The sequence below is a fragment of the Salvelinus alpinus genome, chromosome 11 (genome assembly GCF_045679555.1).
Source record: "Salvelinus alpinus chromosome 11, SLU_Salpinus.1, whole genome shotgun sequence".
Lineage (NCBI taxonomy): Eukaryota > Metazoa > Chordata > Actinopteri > Salmoniformes > Salmonidae > Salvelinus > Salvelinus alpinus.
The window spans coordinates 28709027-28727284 of NC_092096.1; the positions used below are offsets into that span (position 1 = coordinate 28709027).

Genomic DNA, 18258 nt, shown 5'->3' on the forward strand with positions numbered 1-18258 from the left:
TACGTATCTACACGGAATTATTTCCTTGTAGTACATACACGGAAATATTTCCATGTAACACAAAAACAACATTTTTTATGAGCATGGCTACTACAGGTCATTTAAATAGGTTGAGTTGTTTATTTACAAGGTTTACAACTGTTACTCAACTGAAACACTGCACAGGTGAGTACTGTCTATTGTAAAACTTGCAAGATTAAGGAACGCGTTTTGTGAACACAATCTCAAGTGCTGAAAGGATTTTGTCAACTAACTATCTAGTTAATGTTAGCGCACATATATAGCAAGCATTTCTGAGGCAGAGAACCCAGCTGGCTAGCAATCTTGTGACTGTAGCTTGGCAGTTATTAATCACATCATACTGTACCTTTTGATTTATGTAAACCAATGTATCCACAACAGGCGTTGTGCCTGTCCTTCACAAGTCAACTATCCGTGGACCTTCCATTGATGATGATTGGTAAGTAGATAGCTTGCTACGTAGCCTTAGTTACAGTAAATCATAATTTTGTGAGTGTGTGCATTGCGATGACTTTGTTCATTTCTTGTCACCTTCATTGCAGTAAGGTGGAAATTGGTGTGACATCTGATGGGAAGACCATAGTGTGCTACCATCCCTCTGAGGATGTTCCTTATGAACTTACCCAGGTAAGAAATTAGAACTTGGATTTGCCAATACTGACGTTAACAGAGATGATGGGGAAAGGGAAACATTTAAATACTGTAAATACTGCATTTGCAAACACATAAAGCCCTGCAGATTGATCTGTGAAATCATGATGTCTGTGGAAGGCTGAGATTTACCTGCCAGCAAGATGCCCCTTTTCTCACCATGCTGACTATTAAACGGCAAAATAAGCCCTGCAATTTAGGTTGAAAAACAGCATAAATGGCCTTTGATTGTTATGGCTTTCTTATGTATTTGTGACACTGTAGCCCATTCTATGGCCAAACCCCCTGACCAATCCGGCAGAAACACATGACCAGGTGCTGAAGGCCCACCTCGGAAGGGAGGTGCTGCAGAACAAACAGGCCCCCACCATTGAGGAGCTCAGCAAAATGTTTCACACCACCAAGCACCGCTGGTACCCTGTGGGACAGTAAGTAGACCTTCTATGATTGAATCACTTTAGTGATAGTCAGTACTAACTGGGCACTGTCTAAATTATGAAGAGATACTCAGAAGGAGAAAATGATGTTGATGATTGCTCAAAGCATGGCAATAGATAGATGCCACACCCGTTCCATATTAAATATTGGTACTGAACTCACATGGCACTTCCTTAGTATTAAAGGCCCAGTGCAGTCAAAAATGTAATTTCCTGAGTTTTATATATACTTCAATACTGATGTTGGAAGAGTGCTGTGAAAATGATAATGCTCTTTTGGTGTAAGAGGGCTGTTTGAAAAGGTTGTCTGAAATTTCGGCCTGCTTGGTGACATCACCAGGCAGTAAATTAGTTAATAGACCAATATGAAAGAGTTTCAAACGTCTCTGCCAATAACGAGGCTTCCGATTTCCCCTCCCCACTCCGACAGTCCTAGCAAAATTCTTGCTCGAGAAATTGCTCTTGCTAAGAAGCTATTTTTGTTTGTTTTTGACCATTTTGATTGAAAATAATCCCAGTAGGGTACATAATTGTTACCCAGAAATGATTTGATATTGAGATAACGTTTGCATTGGGCCTTTTAAGTATCCACAATGTACCTTAAGTTGCTAATTTGTAAATGAATGTAATGCTAATGTATTGAGTGAGAAACTTGCATGAAGGTGGGTAAAATCCTCACTCAGTCCTTTTTAAAATCACCTATAGAGTGCATTCGCAAAGTATTCAGACCCCTTCCCTTTTTCCACATTTTGTTACGTTACAGCCCTATTCTAAAATTTAGGGGAAAAAAATATTTGATCCATATTCACACAATACCCCATAATGACAAAGTGAAAACAGGTTTTTAGACATGTTTGCACATTTTTATTAAAATTTAAAAACATAAACGTTATGTAAATAAGACCCTTTGCTATGACACTCGAAATTGGGCTCAGGTGCATTCTGTTTCCATTGATCATCCTTGAGATGTTTCTACTGCTTGATTGGAGTCCACCTGGCATATACCTAAACATTTCTGCAGCATTGAAGGTCCCCAAGAACACAGTGGCCTCCATCATTCTTAAATGGAATAAGTTTGGAACCACCAAGACTCTTCCTAGAGCTGGCCGCTCGGCCAAACTGAGCAATCGGGGGAGAAGGCCTTAGTCAGGGAGGTGACCAAGAACCCCATGGTCACTCTGCTAGAGTTCCTATGTGGAGAAAGGAGAACCTTCCAGAAGGACAACTATCTTTGCAGCACTCCACCAATCAGGGCTTTATGGTAGTGGCCAGACGGAAGCCACTCCTCAGTAAAAGGCACATGACAGTCCACTTGGAGTTTGCCAAAAGGCACCTAAAGGACTCTCAGGCCATGATAAACAAGACTCTCTGGTCTGATGAAACCAAGATTGAACTATTTGGCCTGAATGACAAGCGTCACGCCTGGAGGAAACCTGGCACCATGCCTACGGTGAAGCATGGTGGTGGCAGGTTCATACTGTGTGGATGTTTTTCAGTGGCAGGGACTGGGAGACTAGTCAGGATTGAGGGAAAGATGAACGGAGCAAAGTACAGATAGATCCTTGATGAAAAACTGCTCCAGAGCACTCGTGATCTCAGACTGGGGGCGAAGGTTCACCTTCCAACAGGACAACGACTTTAAGCACACAGCCAAGACCATGCAGGAGTGGCATCGGGACAAATCTCTGAATGTCCTTGAGTGGCCCAGACAGAGCCCGGACTTGAACCCGACTGAACATCTCTGGAGAGACCTGAACATTGATGTGCAGCGACGCTCCCTATCCAACCTGATAGAGGTTGTAACACTTGCACAACACACCCCAGGATCTTCAGAGAAGAATGGGAGAAACTCCCCAAATACACGTGTGTCAAGCTTGTAGCGTCATACCCAAGTAGACTCGAGGCTATAATCGCTGCCAAGGGTGCTTCAACAAAGTACTGAGTAAAGGGTCTGAATACTTATAAATGTGATTTTTCAGTTTTTTATTTTTAATTACATTTGCAAAGATTTCTAAAAACCTGTTTTCACGTTGTCATTATGGTGTAGATTGAGAGATTACAATTTAATTCATTTCAGAATAAGGCTGTAACAAAGTGTGGAAAAAGTCAAAGGGTCTGAATACTTTCCGAATCCACTGTATATTGAAAATTTTAACTTTTGTTCCTTTTTTTTCTTAGGTACCATATGCGACGCAGAAAGAGAGATCCTCCAAAAGACAGATAGTTGTTAAGGAGTTTCTTACCTTAAGAATCATTGATACCGTACATAATTATTAGCTTGGCTCACCCCCCCAAATCCCAAACTGTTTTGTGTGCAATTATTTGTGCTGTAAAATAAAATTAACAAATCTGTAGTTGCGCACTTTTATGTTTGCTTTGAAGCAGATTACCAAAACTGTCAGTTGTCATATATGCATATATTCATATGCATAGCTCATATATCAAGCACATATATTGAGCATCATTTGGTGACTTTAGTGCCCATGGGCTGCTTAAGAGCCTGCCTGCAACCATATGATTAACACTTGCACAACACACCCCATGACTAGACATGAAACTGCTGTTGCTCAAAACACAGTTCCCCAATAACACAAAGAGCATTCTAGTCTCAGCAGATTCTAATCGCACAAACAAACATAGAATACTAAACTCATCTGATTGACTCAAGTCATTGCACACACTCCCTCTATTCAGGAGACCTTTAACCCCAGTTCCCCTTATTTCACTGTTCTTTGACACACATACATTTCATCGCATGAACACACCCACTTCACCCCCCTCTCCTACTGGTCAGGTGCCAAGAGCAGAGGACTCTGCTGTGCACCAATGGGGCTCCTGTTCTGGCTAGAGCAGGCCCGCCTCCAACTCTTCACCGACCAGTCAGAAGAGCAGAACTACCAGAATTAACCGACATCATATTGTGTATAAAACCTAATGCACGCTCTGTTTAGGGACTTTTTTCGGCTAGTTCCTTCTGAGCTAAATGAATGAGTCCGTGCACGTTTTGTCAGATATCTTTACATCCAATTAAACTGTCTTACTATATACCGATCCACCCTGTCCTGCGTCTTAACTTGGTCTCATTTCTCTAGTAACGATTCATCAACACAGTGAAATATATATTTTCCCTATGTGCTGAATACCTTTTATTTCATGAAATTCTGGGACATGGTTAAGGTATCTGCATGTTATTGTGGAGGAAGAAGGAGAACACTGCAATAGCGGCGTAGCGGGAGAAAGAAAAAGCTGCAACTGGGACTCAAACTTTGGCTCCTACTGTGCAGAACAATATTACATTGATTGTGATAACTGTCCATTTTTACGATAATTTCAATTCAGTCCATGTCTTAAGTTTTTGGGATTCAAAGAAATTACAATAAAGAGTACGTTCATATTTCTAGTATTTTCTCTAAGATTTTGAAAGCACCCACTCCTGGAACATGAAGTTCGTTTAATTGAAATATGTTCACGCTGGTCGTTGACCAAAATACATTTCCCAGCATTCACAATCCCGTCAGAGGCCAACACCATTCACCGGAAGGCGTGTTTGTCGGCGACGAAGGAGTGAACATACAAAAATATTGTATACAGTAAAACAAGATGGCAGGACTACCCCGCAGGATTATAAAGGTAATTCCAAAAACCCCATGCAATAAATAGTTCACAAGCCGTAGTTCGGTCCCCTTTGAGTTGCATAGAAAAATAAGACTCGGCACGTGCATTGCCATGTATTTGCTAGCTAACTAACGTTACTTCCGTTAGCTAGGTACTGTATGTCTCAGGCTCAGCCCCAAGTCAGAGGAATGTTTGGTCAAATGTATTAACCTTCCTGCTGAGTATGGCCCAAGTCTACTTAATTGCCTATGTGTTGAAAGTAATACTTTTCTTAGTGTACATGTATTGAAGTAACCTTGCTATGGTCTCAAGTTAGCGATCTGAGCGATGACCCTCGACTGGCACTGCTAGCTAACGTTAGCAACGTACATACAGCTAGCAAATTTAGCTAGTTAGATATTGATGGAACTTGCTGTACTACTGGACTCCAGAGTATGTATTATAAACTCACATTTACTTGCTTGGTTTATTGTGTATGAAAGTGCTTTGGGTAGCAAAGCTAACTTGGCTGTAGTATAGGAACCGGAGGCAGTGCAGGTATTTCTCTCAAACTGTGTCTAGGCCCAATGAGCAGGATCAGGAGATCTTGTTGGTCTTGCAGGAGTTCTGTGTCAGAAATAAATGAAGCGACATGGGACAATAGTTTGTCATACATATACAAGGTGGCTGCAAAAACAAATGTTTGACAGAAACATTCAATTTATCAGCCTACTCAACTGGCCTAACTTACTGACTTGCCTAGTTGAATAAAAAAACTGAGAAGACAAACATTTACAGTGGTGTTATAGTGTACATGGGCCTATCAGTGAGTTATATATGAAAGTTATTGATAATACATTTTTTTCCATCAGAATGACAGTCATACCATGAAGATGTTACATGTTTGTTCTCACTAGGCCTCAGACATAATTCACAAAAAACAGACTTTGCAGCTAGTCCACCTCCAGGCATGTAATTATTATGTATTTTGTTTGTTTAACCTTTTATTTAACTGCAATAGAATGTATCCTATGAGCTCTTAGCTGAGGATCTAAAGCACTGCGTGAGTGACCATTTTGTGCTCTTGAAAGAGACAAGACAGAAGTGAATGTTCATTGTCCCTAAAAAGTTCAGAAACAGAATGTCAAACCTGATCTTGAATGCATGGATGGCTGTCCTTGCACCAAAACATAGTTGTCCAAAACCTTGGTAACTATTGACCCTGACCTGACATCTGGTTGTTGGTGCTAATCTGTCTTGCTACATCTGTGTCGCATTCTCCTTGAGACAATTTAAACTGGGTTCACTTCAAACATGACACGTTTCTGTCTATCTACCTGCATGTCTCGATCTGTATCTCTGTCCGTGTTCAGGAGACTCAGCGTTTGTTGGCCGAACCCGTTCCTGGAATAAAGGCAGAGCCTGATGAGGCGAATGCACGTTACTTCCATGTGGTGATTTCAGGGCCCCAGGACTCCCCTTTCGAAGGAGGCACCTTTAAACTTGAACTCTTTCTGCCAGAAGAATATCCCATGGCAGCTCCCAAAGTGCGATTCATGACCAAAATCTACCACCCCAATGTGGACAAGCTGGGTAGGATATGCCTAGACATCTTGAAAGGTGAGTTATCCAGATTCACAATTATCATTAGTCACAGTCATGTCCTGACTCAAAGTATGACTCCTTCCTCCACCATTTTCTTTTTCTCTCACAGATAAGTGGTCCCCAGCTTTGCAGATCCGCACAGTGCTGCTATCAATCCAAGCATTATTAAGTGCTCCTAACCCTGATGACCCACTTGCAAACGATGTTGCAGAGCAGTGGAAATCAAACGAAGCCCAAGCCATTGAGACAGGTGAGACAGCGCACGCATGTGTCATGTTCATGTTTAAAGTGAACCCAGTTTAAATTCTCACCCCTTGGCACGTAAATTATTTTGCATCCTCTGATCAAGAGTACCTATCGCTGAATGTGAACAAAGCCTGATTTTAAACAGAGGCAGTGAGTGTGAGAAGGAACCAATTACTTACTGCTCTTGTAGTGCTCTTCACTTCAGCCTCCTAAAGTGCCACTGCAGGTCAAATCAATTCAGAGATAGCAAGACATTCCTTCAAGAAGAATGCTGATACCTGTAGTTAATGAACCCCCTCTCTGTGCACCTTGCAGCTCGGACATGGACCAGGCTTTATGCGGGAAACAGCATTGAGGTATAGAAGAAAACAGACGGGCACTGGATGTTAACACAACCAAGATGATCTCCTTTATTTGCATTTAAAGGACAGTCTTAGACAAAAAAAACAAGATAAAAGCAAGCAAAAAAAATGGTAAAGAATATATTTACGAAACTACTGCAGCCCTCTGATTTTATGGCACATAGCAATGTGTTTTGTCTTTGTCCTGGCTCACTGCTCGAATGCATGGACAGAGGCTGATGCCCAACCACAGCTTTCTGTTTCTCCGGGGGGGGGGGGGGGGTGAACGACAAGTCTCTGTGCACCACCGAGGGGTTACAAACATAGGACATCGCCCTGGACCCACAGTCATACAATGGGTCAGTTTAGTCAAAGATCAATAAACTGAGGGAGTTTGTGACACCAAATACCCACCCATTTGAAAATGTCCACTTGAGGTTATGCTGCCTAGCCTCTTGTTGAATTTAGAGTAAACTTTGTTTCCCTCAGACAGTTGAAGTTGTGGGTTCGGAAGTCTTGTGTTTGCAAGCCCTTGGCAGAAGCTCAGATTAGGGAGGTGAGGGTGTCGGTTACGACGTCCTTCTGGGGAGAAAGGCGTTCTTTTCATTTTATTTTAATGTTATTTTAATTTATTTTTTCTCCTATGATACTTCATTAAAAGCATGTACTTACCCAAGCCCAGGACATGACTGTTCTAACAAGTTAGATCCGTATTGATACTGAGAAGTATCACTTTCGGGGTGTTGATGGGGGGGAAATGTACACCCAATTCTGACATGAAACAACGAGGCATGAAATGCTATCATTGTCACTTCATTGCTGAGATCCACACAAGACTTGTTGCTTCTGTACTTATTTTCTGTAAATGTTATGTTGTAGTAAAAATATTTTTGTTATGCCATTTTGTTTGATCTCTTTCTTGCTAGCACTACCTACATATTCTGGTAGGTGGTGTTTCATTGCTTTTTCCCATACTCTGTCCTCACTCTTGTCTTTTCCACAATTCTCTACTGCAAGTGTATCCAGCGTTTAGTTCAACCAACATCCTGAAAGAGGGGAGAAAGTCAGAGAATGTTCTAATTTATTTATCTTTTTCTAAGGGATTTAGAATTAAATATCAATGATGATTCATCATCCAAGCGTCTGGCCTTTAGATTGAGAATGGCTTCCACGTCTCTGGTTAGTCCACTCATGTGAAAAAGGCAAAGAGAATCGTGTATTACCGGTGTCTGAAATGATATGGGAAAATAAACCAATGCATTAGCATTTGTGGCTCCTGTAAATAAAATAAGTTGAGTAAGACTCCTGTGAATGTGTCTGTGTGCTGTTGTGTATCTGGGTAAGGGGATGTGACTCACTTGTTTTGTTTATTGACACACTTGCTCTGTCTGAGTAGATGGGTACCTGTATGTCAGGGCCATGCTTGTCTTTAGGGGCCAGTATGTCACAATGGTTTTATTGTCCTGTCTTTGTTTACATGGCAACAGTGAGCCACTCAGTGGGGGTCATTCTATGAAAATCAATCTACATTGATGAGGATAAAAATGTAATCAATCCATTTTAGAATAAGGCTGTAACCTAACAAAATGTGGAAAAAGTCAAGGGGTCTGAACACTTTCCGAACGCACTGTATATACTGTCTATTAACACAAAGCACTTCAATTAAAACAAACATTTTGTGTCATCTGACACTTGTGTTTTCCCTAGTGGTTAAGGCGGGGAAAGGAAAGCCACAATTTTCATAGAATGACCCATGTGCCAATCCTCGGAATGTAAATGCAGGAAATGATTCCTTGTATTATGGTCCTGTCTTCGTTTATATGGCAACAGTGAGTCACTCAGTGTAGGAACTAATCCTCAGAATATAAATGCAGGATATTATTCCTTGTATTATCTTTTAGACACTCAACATTAACTAACCTCAAAGCAATAAAGATTTGTCAGTGAAATTAGTCCATCACTTTATTTTTTATTTGTACATTTTAGTCAGTTAGCAGCCACTCTTAACCACACCGACTTACAGTTAGTGCATTCATCTTAAGATGGCTAGGTGGGACAACCACATCCCAGTCATAGTAAGTACATTTTTCCTCAAAGTAAGATGTGGGGGTTGGGCTATTAGATTATCCATTGTTACAGGGTGACTTACTGCTGACAGCTCAGAAACGTCCAAATATAAACAGAACATTTGTGACAGGCATTGATTTATTGACCTGACAGGTGAACATTACTCATCACCAGGTGCTTACGGCACAGGGTAGGACACTGTCTGGCCACTCACAGTAGAGAGTATGTTTTGGATGTCGCGTCATCAATGTGTCACGGAAATATAACACTCTGCTTGTTCACTAGTAGAAATACATTATTTGTGGTGTGATTCTCTAGTCTTAGTGGTTGCATGGTAATAACTGTTTTTGATCTGACGTCGTTATGAAGTATTTGTTTGTTGTGATGGGATTCCTCTCCTTCTGCAGTCAGTATGAGAGTGAATTGTGACTATGAATATCTGCACTGCCTGGAGATCCACTCTCCACAAGACAGGGAGGGGTGGGTGGGGGGGATCTCTTCCTGTGAATATTTCATCTGCAGTGGGAAAACAGACTGTGCTGTGCCAGGCTTCTCCTTCGCTGACCTTTACATATAACCAGCCACCGAGGTGGAGACTGCAGGGAAAGGGGTGGTAGTGCATGGCCTCCAAGAGTGCTGTATGGAGTAATGGTGTAAGATGTCTTATTTTGGTGTTGGTGTGACAAGATAGGAGGATGACATGGGTGTGATGCAGTATGAACAGTGATCCACTGCATTATATTATCAGAATGTACAGCAGACACAAACAAAGGTACAGAAGAAGCACACACACACAATTGTGTTAGATGCCAATGATTAATATCCTCTATTCATGTAGATATTGTACGTTTTGAAATTAGGTTGTGAAATACTGGGTGTGTTATCAGGAAGAAAACAAGCCACAGCTCAGTGGTAAAACCATGTCAAATATGTCTAGATTCAGAGTTTTTAATGTACATGTACAGGTGTGACATGTACAGGCTCTGAGCTCCAAAATGCAGGACTAGTGAAATAAAATAATGAAAATGGTCATTAAAACCATAGAAATAGCACTATATACAGTTGAAGTCGGAAGTTTACAGACACTTATGTTGGAGTCATTAAAACTAGTTTTTCAACCACTCCACAAATTTCTTGTTAACAAACTATAGTTTTGGCAAGTCGGTTAGGACATCTACTTCGTGCATGACACAAGTATTTTTTCCAACAATTGTTTACAGACAGATTATTTCCATTATAATTCACTGTATCACAATTCCAGTGGGTCAGAAGTTTACATACACTAAGTTGACTGTGCCTTTAAACAGCTTGGAAATTTCCTGAAAATGATGTCATGGCTTTAGAAGCTTCTGAGAGGCTAATTGATATCATTTGAGTCAATTGGAGGTGTACCTGTGGATGTATTTAAAGGCCTACCTTCAAACTCAGTGCCTCTGCTTGACATCATGGGAAAATCTAAAGAAATCAGCCAAGAATTGTACAAAAATTGTAGACCTCCACAAGTCTGGTTCATCCTTGGGAGCAATTTCCAAATGCCTGAAGGTACCACGTTCATCTGTACAAACAATAGTACGCAAGTATAAACACCATGGGACCACGCAGCCGTCATACCGCTCAGGAAGGAAAAGCGTTCTGTCTCCTAGAGATGAACGTACTTTGGTGCGAAAAGTGCAAATCAATACCAGAACAACAACAAAGGACCTTGTGAAGATGCTGGAGTAAACAGGTACAAAAGTATCTATATCCACAGAAAAATTTGTTCTATATCGACATAACCTGAAAGGCCGCTCGGCAAGGAAGAAGCAACTGCTCCAAAACCGCCATAAAAAAGCCAGACTAAGGTTTGCAACTGCACATGGGGACAAAGATCATACTTTTTGGAGAAATGTCCTCTGGTCTGATGAAACAAAAATAGAACCGTTTGGCCATAATGACCATCATTATGTTTGGAGGAAAAAAGGGGGAGGCTTGCAAGTCAAGAGCACCATCCCAACCGTGGCAGCATCATCTTGTGGGGGTGCTTTGCTGCAGGAGGGGCTGGTGCACTTCACAAAATAGATGGCATCATGAGGAAGGAAAATTATGTGGATATATTGAAGCAACATCGCAAGACATCAGTCAGGAAGTTAAAGCTTGGTTGCAAATGGGTCTTCCAAATGGACAATGACCCCAAGCATACTTCCAAAGTTGTGGCAAAATGGCTTAAGGACAACAAAGTCAAGGTATTGGAGTGGCCATCACAAAGCCCTGACCTCAATCCCATAGAAAATTTGTTGGCAGAACTGAAAAAGCGTGTGTGAGCAAGGAGGCCTACAAACCTGACTCAGTTACACCAGGTCTGTCAGGAGGAATGGGCCAAAATTGACCCAACTTATTGTGGGAAGCTTGTGGAAGGCTACCCGAAACGTTTGACCCAAGTTAAACAATTTAAAGGCAATGCTACCAAATACTAATTGAGTGTATGTAAACTTCTGACCCACTGGGAATGTGATGAAAGAAATAAAAGCTGAAATAAATAAATTCTCTCTACTATTATTCTGACATTTCACATTCTTAAAATAAAGTGGTGATCCTAACTGACCTACAACAAGGAATACTACTAGGATTAAATGTCAGGAATTGTGAAAAACTGAGTAAATGTATTTGGCTGAGGTGTATGTAAACTTTCGACTTCAACTGTACATCATAACAACTGTGGCAGTGATGAGTTACCTTTCCTGTTACATTCAAATAGAATTGATTACTTTATTTCATCTAGACTTACTGATTGCATGGGTTGGGCATTTAGGGTCAAAGTGTTGTGACATCTATTGGAATAAAATATTACTCAGTAGGTGAGCTTTGTGAGTGATTTAGATAATAGCTATATGACACTATTTGAATATGTTGTATATCAGTGCTTGAGGAACACCCAAACCCAGTCCACAAGTGTCAGAGGACAGAGATTAGGTAGCTAGTATGGGTGACATTGCCCAACAATGTCAACAGAGGAGGAATAATCTGCTTTAAAAGTGGAGAGAAATTAGTATGACTCTTAGCTAATTGCTAGCAACACACAACCAATGCTAGGATATGTTGGGAGCAAGACAGATTTAGAAACTGCGGTGAATTCCTGTTTTCCGACTGCCCATTTTAACACGGTTAGTGCTATCCTGTATCCTTGGGAAGTCCCCGTCCTAAACCATAACCCCTAACCTTAATCATAACCCTTGCCGAACCCTAATCCTAACCTTTACCCTTACCTTAACCATTTAAAATGCCAATTTCAATAGGGTAGGGATGTCCCAAGGATTCCAGATATCAAGGACCCCTTTTACACTTCCAAATCCAGAACTGAGTCCACATCTCATTTCCCAGCAGGCTGATGTTGATTTATGAATGGGGCATTACATAAGTAGCAAGGTACTCTGAACACTAGAGGGAGGGCTACAATTCATGTCATGGAGCCTCTTATATTGTCATCTCTTCATCTTGCGAGTTCTGTGGCCGGCCAGGCAGGCAGGCCTGCAGACAGTCCCTTTGAGAGCACTCCGTACCGAGGTCAAATTGAGTCACAATGGTGGAAAATATTACTCTTAGATGGATGATGCTGTCCTTCAGGTGTATCATCTGTTCACTCAGGCTTTTAGCCACAGTGTACTGCGCTCTAATATAAACTGCTCAAGATTCCACTGTCCTTCTAAACCCCCTCTGCAGTTACATTTGATGTGTCATTCTGGTTAGTGTTATTCGTGGTAAAATTTGTCATAGATTGAAACTAATTTCTGTTTAGTTGGATTTTTTTAAGGCTATAAAGCCAGGTTAAAGCCATTGTGTCAGCACGGGGAGAGAAGTGCTTCCACTGACCAGATCTAGGCTTCCACTACAGAGGCTCATGAGACAGGGTACATTCAAAACAAAATAGCTTTATTGCCTACGAAGTTTACAACCTAAAGAATCAATAATGAATAAAACGTAAATGTTCAAACAGAGCTACCTGCTCTCAGTCCTCTCCTCTAAATCATTTTTTCCCGACTTGTCCTCTAGTACCCTCAACAGCTCACATTTTTTGTGAGCACACCTGATCAACTTGTCAACTAATCATCAAGCCCTCAATGAGTTGAAAGGTGAGTTTGTCTGTGGCTACAACAGAAATCTGTGCTGTTGGTGGTACTGGAGGACTGGAGTTGGTATACACTGCTCAAAATGAAGGAGGCAGCCACTGATAATGGGTTGTGTCCAAATAACATCTCCTTTCTCCCAAAGTGTGGACTTATTCACTTCCTTTCGTGGATTTGAAAGGAAATTACTGTTGAATGTAAACTCCTCTAGCCCATGCCTACACCAATCCAATGCTTTTAAACTTATGGAGAACAGTGAATGAGTGCACAAATGAGTAGGAAGGAGAGATTATGGGGACGTAACCCATGGTGTGGTGGCTGACTGAGCTGTGAGCCACACCCTTAAAACACCATAGAGTCGATGTTCGAGCCCCCGCAGAAATATAATTAGCGTAATAAAAAATTCCCATAAAATCTGTTACTTTAAGAGAGATCTGTTTTTTTGCATTGGATGCGTCTCTATCTGCTGATTTCGCACTTCCGCATCTGCGGTGAAAGGTGACAGAGCTAGAGTGGTGTTTGTCAGACCGTGAGACATACCGAAAATCGGTCTTCTCACGAAATCTTCTGTAGAGTCCAAACGGTTTGGCGTACAAACTATTATGATCTCACGAACACGTACTGTACATTTCAGTTTGCTGTAGGACACCCACAGGCCTCACAAGACTCGTCTGAAGGACCCCGGTACCAGTTGAAAATATTGAAGTATATATGGAGAATGTTTCGTGACAAAAATAAGGGGTATCTTTCAGATATAGGACAGACACTTCAGAACAAACTTCCTTAAAAAAAAGGAAGGGGGGCTATCTGTTGTTCCATGCAGGGTATCTGTTATTCAATGCGTTTGTATGGGCTAATAGCTGTAAGGCCTAAACATTTTTTTCATCCCAAAAAATTTTATACTTCAAGGAGCCTTAAAGGAGCCTTCTTTAAAAAAATCCATATAGCTTAGTAGACTCCCCCAGCATGAGCGTTCCAGGCTGACTACATGTCTAAAGTTACCCGTTAAGTTTCTACTCCTCAAGGCACCACACCATGAAGGTTGCTTTTTCAGTTCAGTCTACTTCAGAAGCCCTAAGTATAATAAAACACATATTAACCCAATGCCCATTCAAAGAATGAAGTGAACTGCATTTGTCTTCCTTGCAAAATACCTGGAGGAGGTCAGACTGTTCTCCACAATATCCATGCTGTGTATTTTGATTAAGAGAACTTTCCCACAATCTAGCAATTACACTGTCGCTCCCTGGCCTTGTTTATGTCTCAGCACACTGTTCTTCCCATGATTACAGCATGTCCATGTTTGTTCCAGCTCAAGGAGACAGTGCTATCATCGTGAGTGCAACACAACGGAGGACTAGATTGTTTTCCTCATGGGGAGGTGAAACAGGTCTATAGGTAACTGTAGTTGGTAATATAATACCATTACACACACACACACACACACACTCACTCACTCACTCACTCACTCACTCACTCACTCACTCACTCACTCACTCACTCACTCACTCACTCACCCACCCACCCACCCAGAGACACCCACAGAGAGGCAGTGAGGCACACAAACACACACATACCCACACAGAGAGACACACACACAACCCTATAATAGCGTAGCTTATAATGTCAGGTGGTCCGTGTCTAAGTGATGTTTTCCCTATCCTAATGAAAGGCCATGAGAAAGATCTGGCCGTGATAAACACCCATTGTTAGTCTTATGTCTTTAAGAGCAGGTTATTGTGATGATATAATAATTGTGAAAGCTGTGTTTACTTATGGCCTCATTCCCTGTCACAATAGTTTCTCTGTTTCCTTCACCTTGTGACATGCCCTAATGCTATCATTTTGTTTGTTTGCTTGTTTGACCCTTCAATTTATAGGGTTAGGGTCAGAGGGCAATGTACTATTGACCTGAGGGTCAGGGAAGAAATAAAATAGATATCAAATTAAGCCAACAGCCATTTGTTTGGTTGGGTATAGTATATCTACCAGGTTTCCTGGTGATCAGTTATGACAATTACTGTGAGTACATGTGTACAAATGTTTCATGTAATGCTTATAAAGGCTTCATAAAAGCCTTACAAGGTAACCTAGAATGACGCTGCATGATTTTGCTCTTTGTGGTTCTATTTTTGGGTCACTGATCATTCATTGGTAAATACTGATATGGAGACAGAGGATTCTGTTTCACACAGATAGAGGGGAGTTATATATTCAATAGTGACAACAGCAACATTAGATCCATCATGGCCGTCGAAGCAGACGGTCAGAGTTCACTTCATCATCTGTTATTTGTCTCTCAATGAGGACACACTGTCAGAGTATGACATCAAGAAAAACTGGCAACAGGTGGATGGATACCTATTATTGCTCAGGAATAGCCTCACTATTGCTATTTTACTACTGCTCTTTAATTATTTGTTACTTTTATTTCTTATTCTTATTTTTTTTTAAACTGCATTGATGGTTAAGGGCTTGTAAGTAAGCATTTCACTGTAAGGTTGTACACAACGGAGGACTAGATTGTTTTCCTCATGGGGAGGTGAAACAGGTCTATAGGTAACTGTAGTTGTTGTATTCGGCGCTTGTAACAAATAAAATTGGATTTGATTTCTCTAGAGAGAAAAAACACATTGGTCTCAACATTAAAACGTAAAAATATTTTAAAGAACCGATATAACAATTACATTTGGATTACTATTAATATTCTTTGTAGTAATGGTGGTAGTATTGCACATTACACACACTTCAAATATCTAGATGTACGCATGATATATAGTTTCAATTTCAAGTTTGACGTTTTTATTAGTCGTATGTAGAGGATACACATGGTATACACTGTCCAATAAAATGCTTACTTGCAGTTTCCTTCTCGACAATCAACAACAATAATAAATAATAGAAGATGAGAATAGGAACATAAAGTAAATGACTCAGTAGAATATAATAGACATTTTAGCATAAGTATAATACAGGAAGGCACAATTTATAGTCCAACATTTACACATTTATCAGAGAAGGGAGCATTGGGGGACAAGTGTTTAAATTTAGCAGTATTAGCAATAGTAAATAAGGGTCTGGTTGCAGCAGTTGTTTTTGTGCTTGCGTGTGTGTGTGCGTGCGTGCCTGCGTGTGTGAGAGAGAGTGTGGATGTGTGATATAGGATAAATTATGCTTGCAGGACCATTAGCTTTCGCTAAACCCATCCAGGCAGTAATAGTGACCTATACATTACACCCATGCTGCTCAACAAGCCATATATAAATATCCTAATATGACATTTTAGGGAAAGGTTTATGGGTCGTGGTGGGGGCTGTGCTATTGCCGCTCAAGAGCTTGCTGCTCTTAGAATTAACTGGCAATGGGCCATGCCCTCATGATTCTGGGAGATTCAAAGACCAAAGCACCTCCCCTTTAATACTGTCTAAAAGGGACTTACAGCAAGTGACTTGATCATCTCAAACTCTACTTGGCACATAGGGCAATCCGAGCCGGCTGTGCTGAGAGAGTGGATCATTAGCAAACGAGGAAAGTGACAGAATAGATGAAGAACAGTCGGATTAGCCTAGCTGTGTGTGTTCTGTGTGTGTTTTGAGATTGCCTTGGCGATGGCAGAGAACAAATGTGTTAGACTGCGGCTCTATCATTAGAATGGTTACAGGAATGAGCAGAGGTTCAAATCTGGTGACTTCATACACATCTTTCTGTCATCCTTAAAGCATGTGAAATCAAATCCCCCTTCTCCCTCTCACTTGGACTGCAGCTAATATTATGGGCTGTTGATATCCTTTCTACTTTGGGCAAGATGATGCTGTAGATGACTGCTTTTGGGTTAGATGACGATATTGACTTTTTGTATAGAAGTTTCTGCAGGTCTATTCTTTGGGAGTGTTGACGTTTGAGACCCTGTCTATTCTAAGATATTGACAGAGATATACAGTACTTTGTGTAAGAGAAGGAGGTAGAAATAAGTTATTATTTTGGTAAAAGGGATTTTAGAGACCAATTCAAGTTATGGAAAGATGGTAGATGGTAGAGATCCATTGAGACAGGGAAGATAACATCGAGGCATATGTTATTTTGGTGTTCCACAGCACAGTCTGACATCTTTGCAATTCCGCTCATATGAGATTTTTACACATCAAAGGCTACCCCATTGCCTTTCGTCACTCCTACACAACGCTCGTCGCTCAGTGCAGGCGGAATCATTGCGCTATCTGACGTAAGACACTGATAAGATTTTGATTAGTCATTTCAAACTGTAACGATCAATTATGTTAAGAAAAAGCAGGCTATCTCACCTCATGACCTAATCAATTTTTCTCTCTTTAAGTTCAGTCCATCCTCTCTTAAAAACAATCACATCATGATACACTGGTTGTCTGTTCCAAAACTCTGATACTCTGTGAGTGACAATCTCTTTGATGAAGAGTGTGAGGTAGGATGCTTGTCCTGCTGGCATCCAGTTAGAAAAGTAAATCAAGTTAACAGCTCTTTTGATTCAGTCATCGAATTCCAATTTTGACGAGAACACAGGTTGACAGATGACTATCGCTATACACCAAGTCACTTGGCTCTGTCATATCCTCACATGGTCTCTCCTATCATTGCTATGCAGACGACACACAATTAATCTTCTCCTTTCCCCCCTCTGATAACCAGGTGGTGAATCGCATCTCTGCATGTCTGGCAGACATATCAGTGTGGATGACGGATCACCACCTCAAGCTGAACCTCGGCAAGACGGAGCTGCTCTTCCTCCCGGGGAAGGACTGCCCGTTCCATGATCTCGCCATCACGGTTGACAACTCCATTGTGTCCTCCTCCCAGAGTGCTAAGAACCTTGGCGTGATCCTGGACAACACCCTGTCGTTCTCAACTAACATCAAGGCGGTGACCCGTTCCTGTAGGTTCATGCTCTACAACATTCGCAGAGTACGACCCTGCCTCACGCAGGAAGCGGCGCAGGTCCTAATCCAGGCACTTGTCATCTCCCGTCTGGATTACTGCAACTCGCTGTTGGCTGGGCTCCCTGCCTGTGCCATTAAACCCCTACAACTCATCCAGAACGCCGCAGCCCGTCTGGTGTTCAACTTTCCCAAGTTCTCTCACGTCACCCCGCTCCTCCGCTCTCTCCACTGGCTTCCAGTTGAAGCTCGCATCCGCTACAAGACCATGGTGCTTGCCTACGGAGCT

General features: G+C 41.4%; 2 protein-coding genes across 2 annotated transcripts; both read left to right on the plus strand.

Moving 5' to 3' along the window:
• Window positions 1-3463, plus strand: LOC139533876 (large ribosomal subunit protein mL42-like). The gene is made up of 5 exons (XM_071332329.1): window positions 1-165; window positions 403-460; window positions 564-648; window positions 937-1100; window positions 3288-3463. The coding sequence occupies exons 1-5, from the start codon at window positions 78-80 to the stop codon at window positions 3331-3333; spliced, it is 441 nt and encodes a 146-aa protein (XP_071188430.1). The 5' UTR covers window positions 1-77; the 3' UTR covers window positions 3334-3463.
• Window positions 3464-4520: 1057 nt separating this feature from the next.
• Window positions 4521-8197, plus strand: LOC139533875 (ubiquitin-conjugating enzyme E2 N-like). Its single transcript, XM_071332328.1, has 4 exons — window positions 4521-4739; window positions 6077-6323; window positions 6418-6558; window positions 6870-8197. Exons 1-4 carry the CDS (start codon window positions 4710-4712, stop codon window positions 6914-6916), a joined length of 465 nt encoding a protein of 154 aa, XP_071188429.1. The 5' UTR covers window positions 4521-4709; the 3' UTR covers window positions 6917-8197.
• The last annotated feature ends 10061 nt before the right edge of the window (window positions 8198-18258 follow it).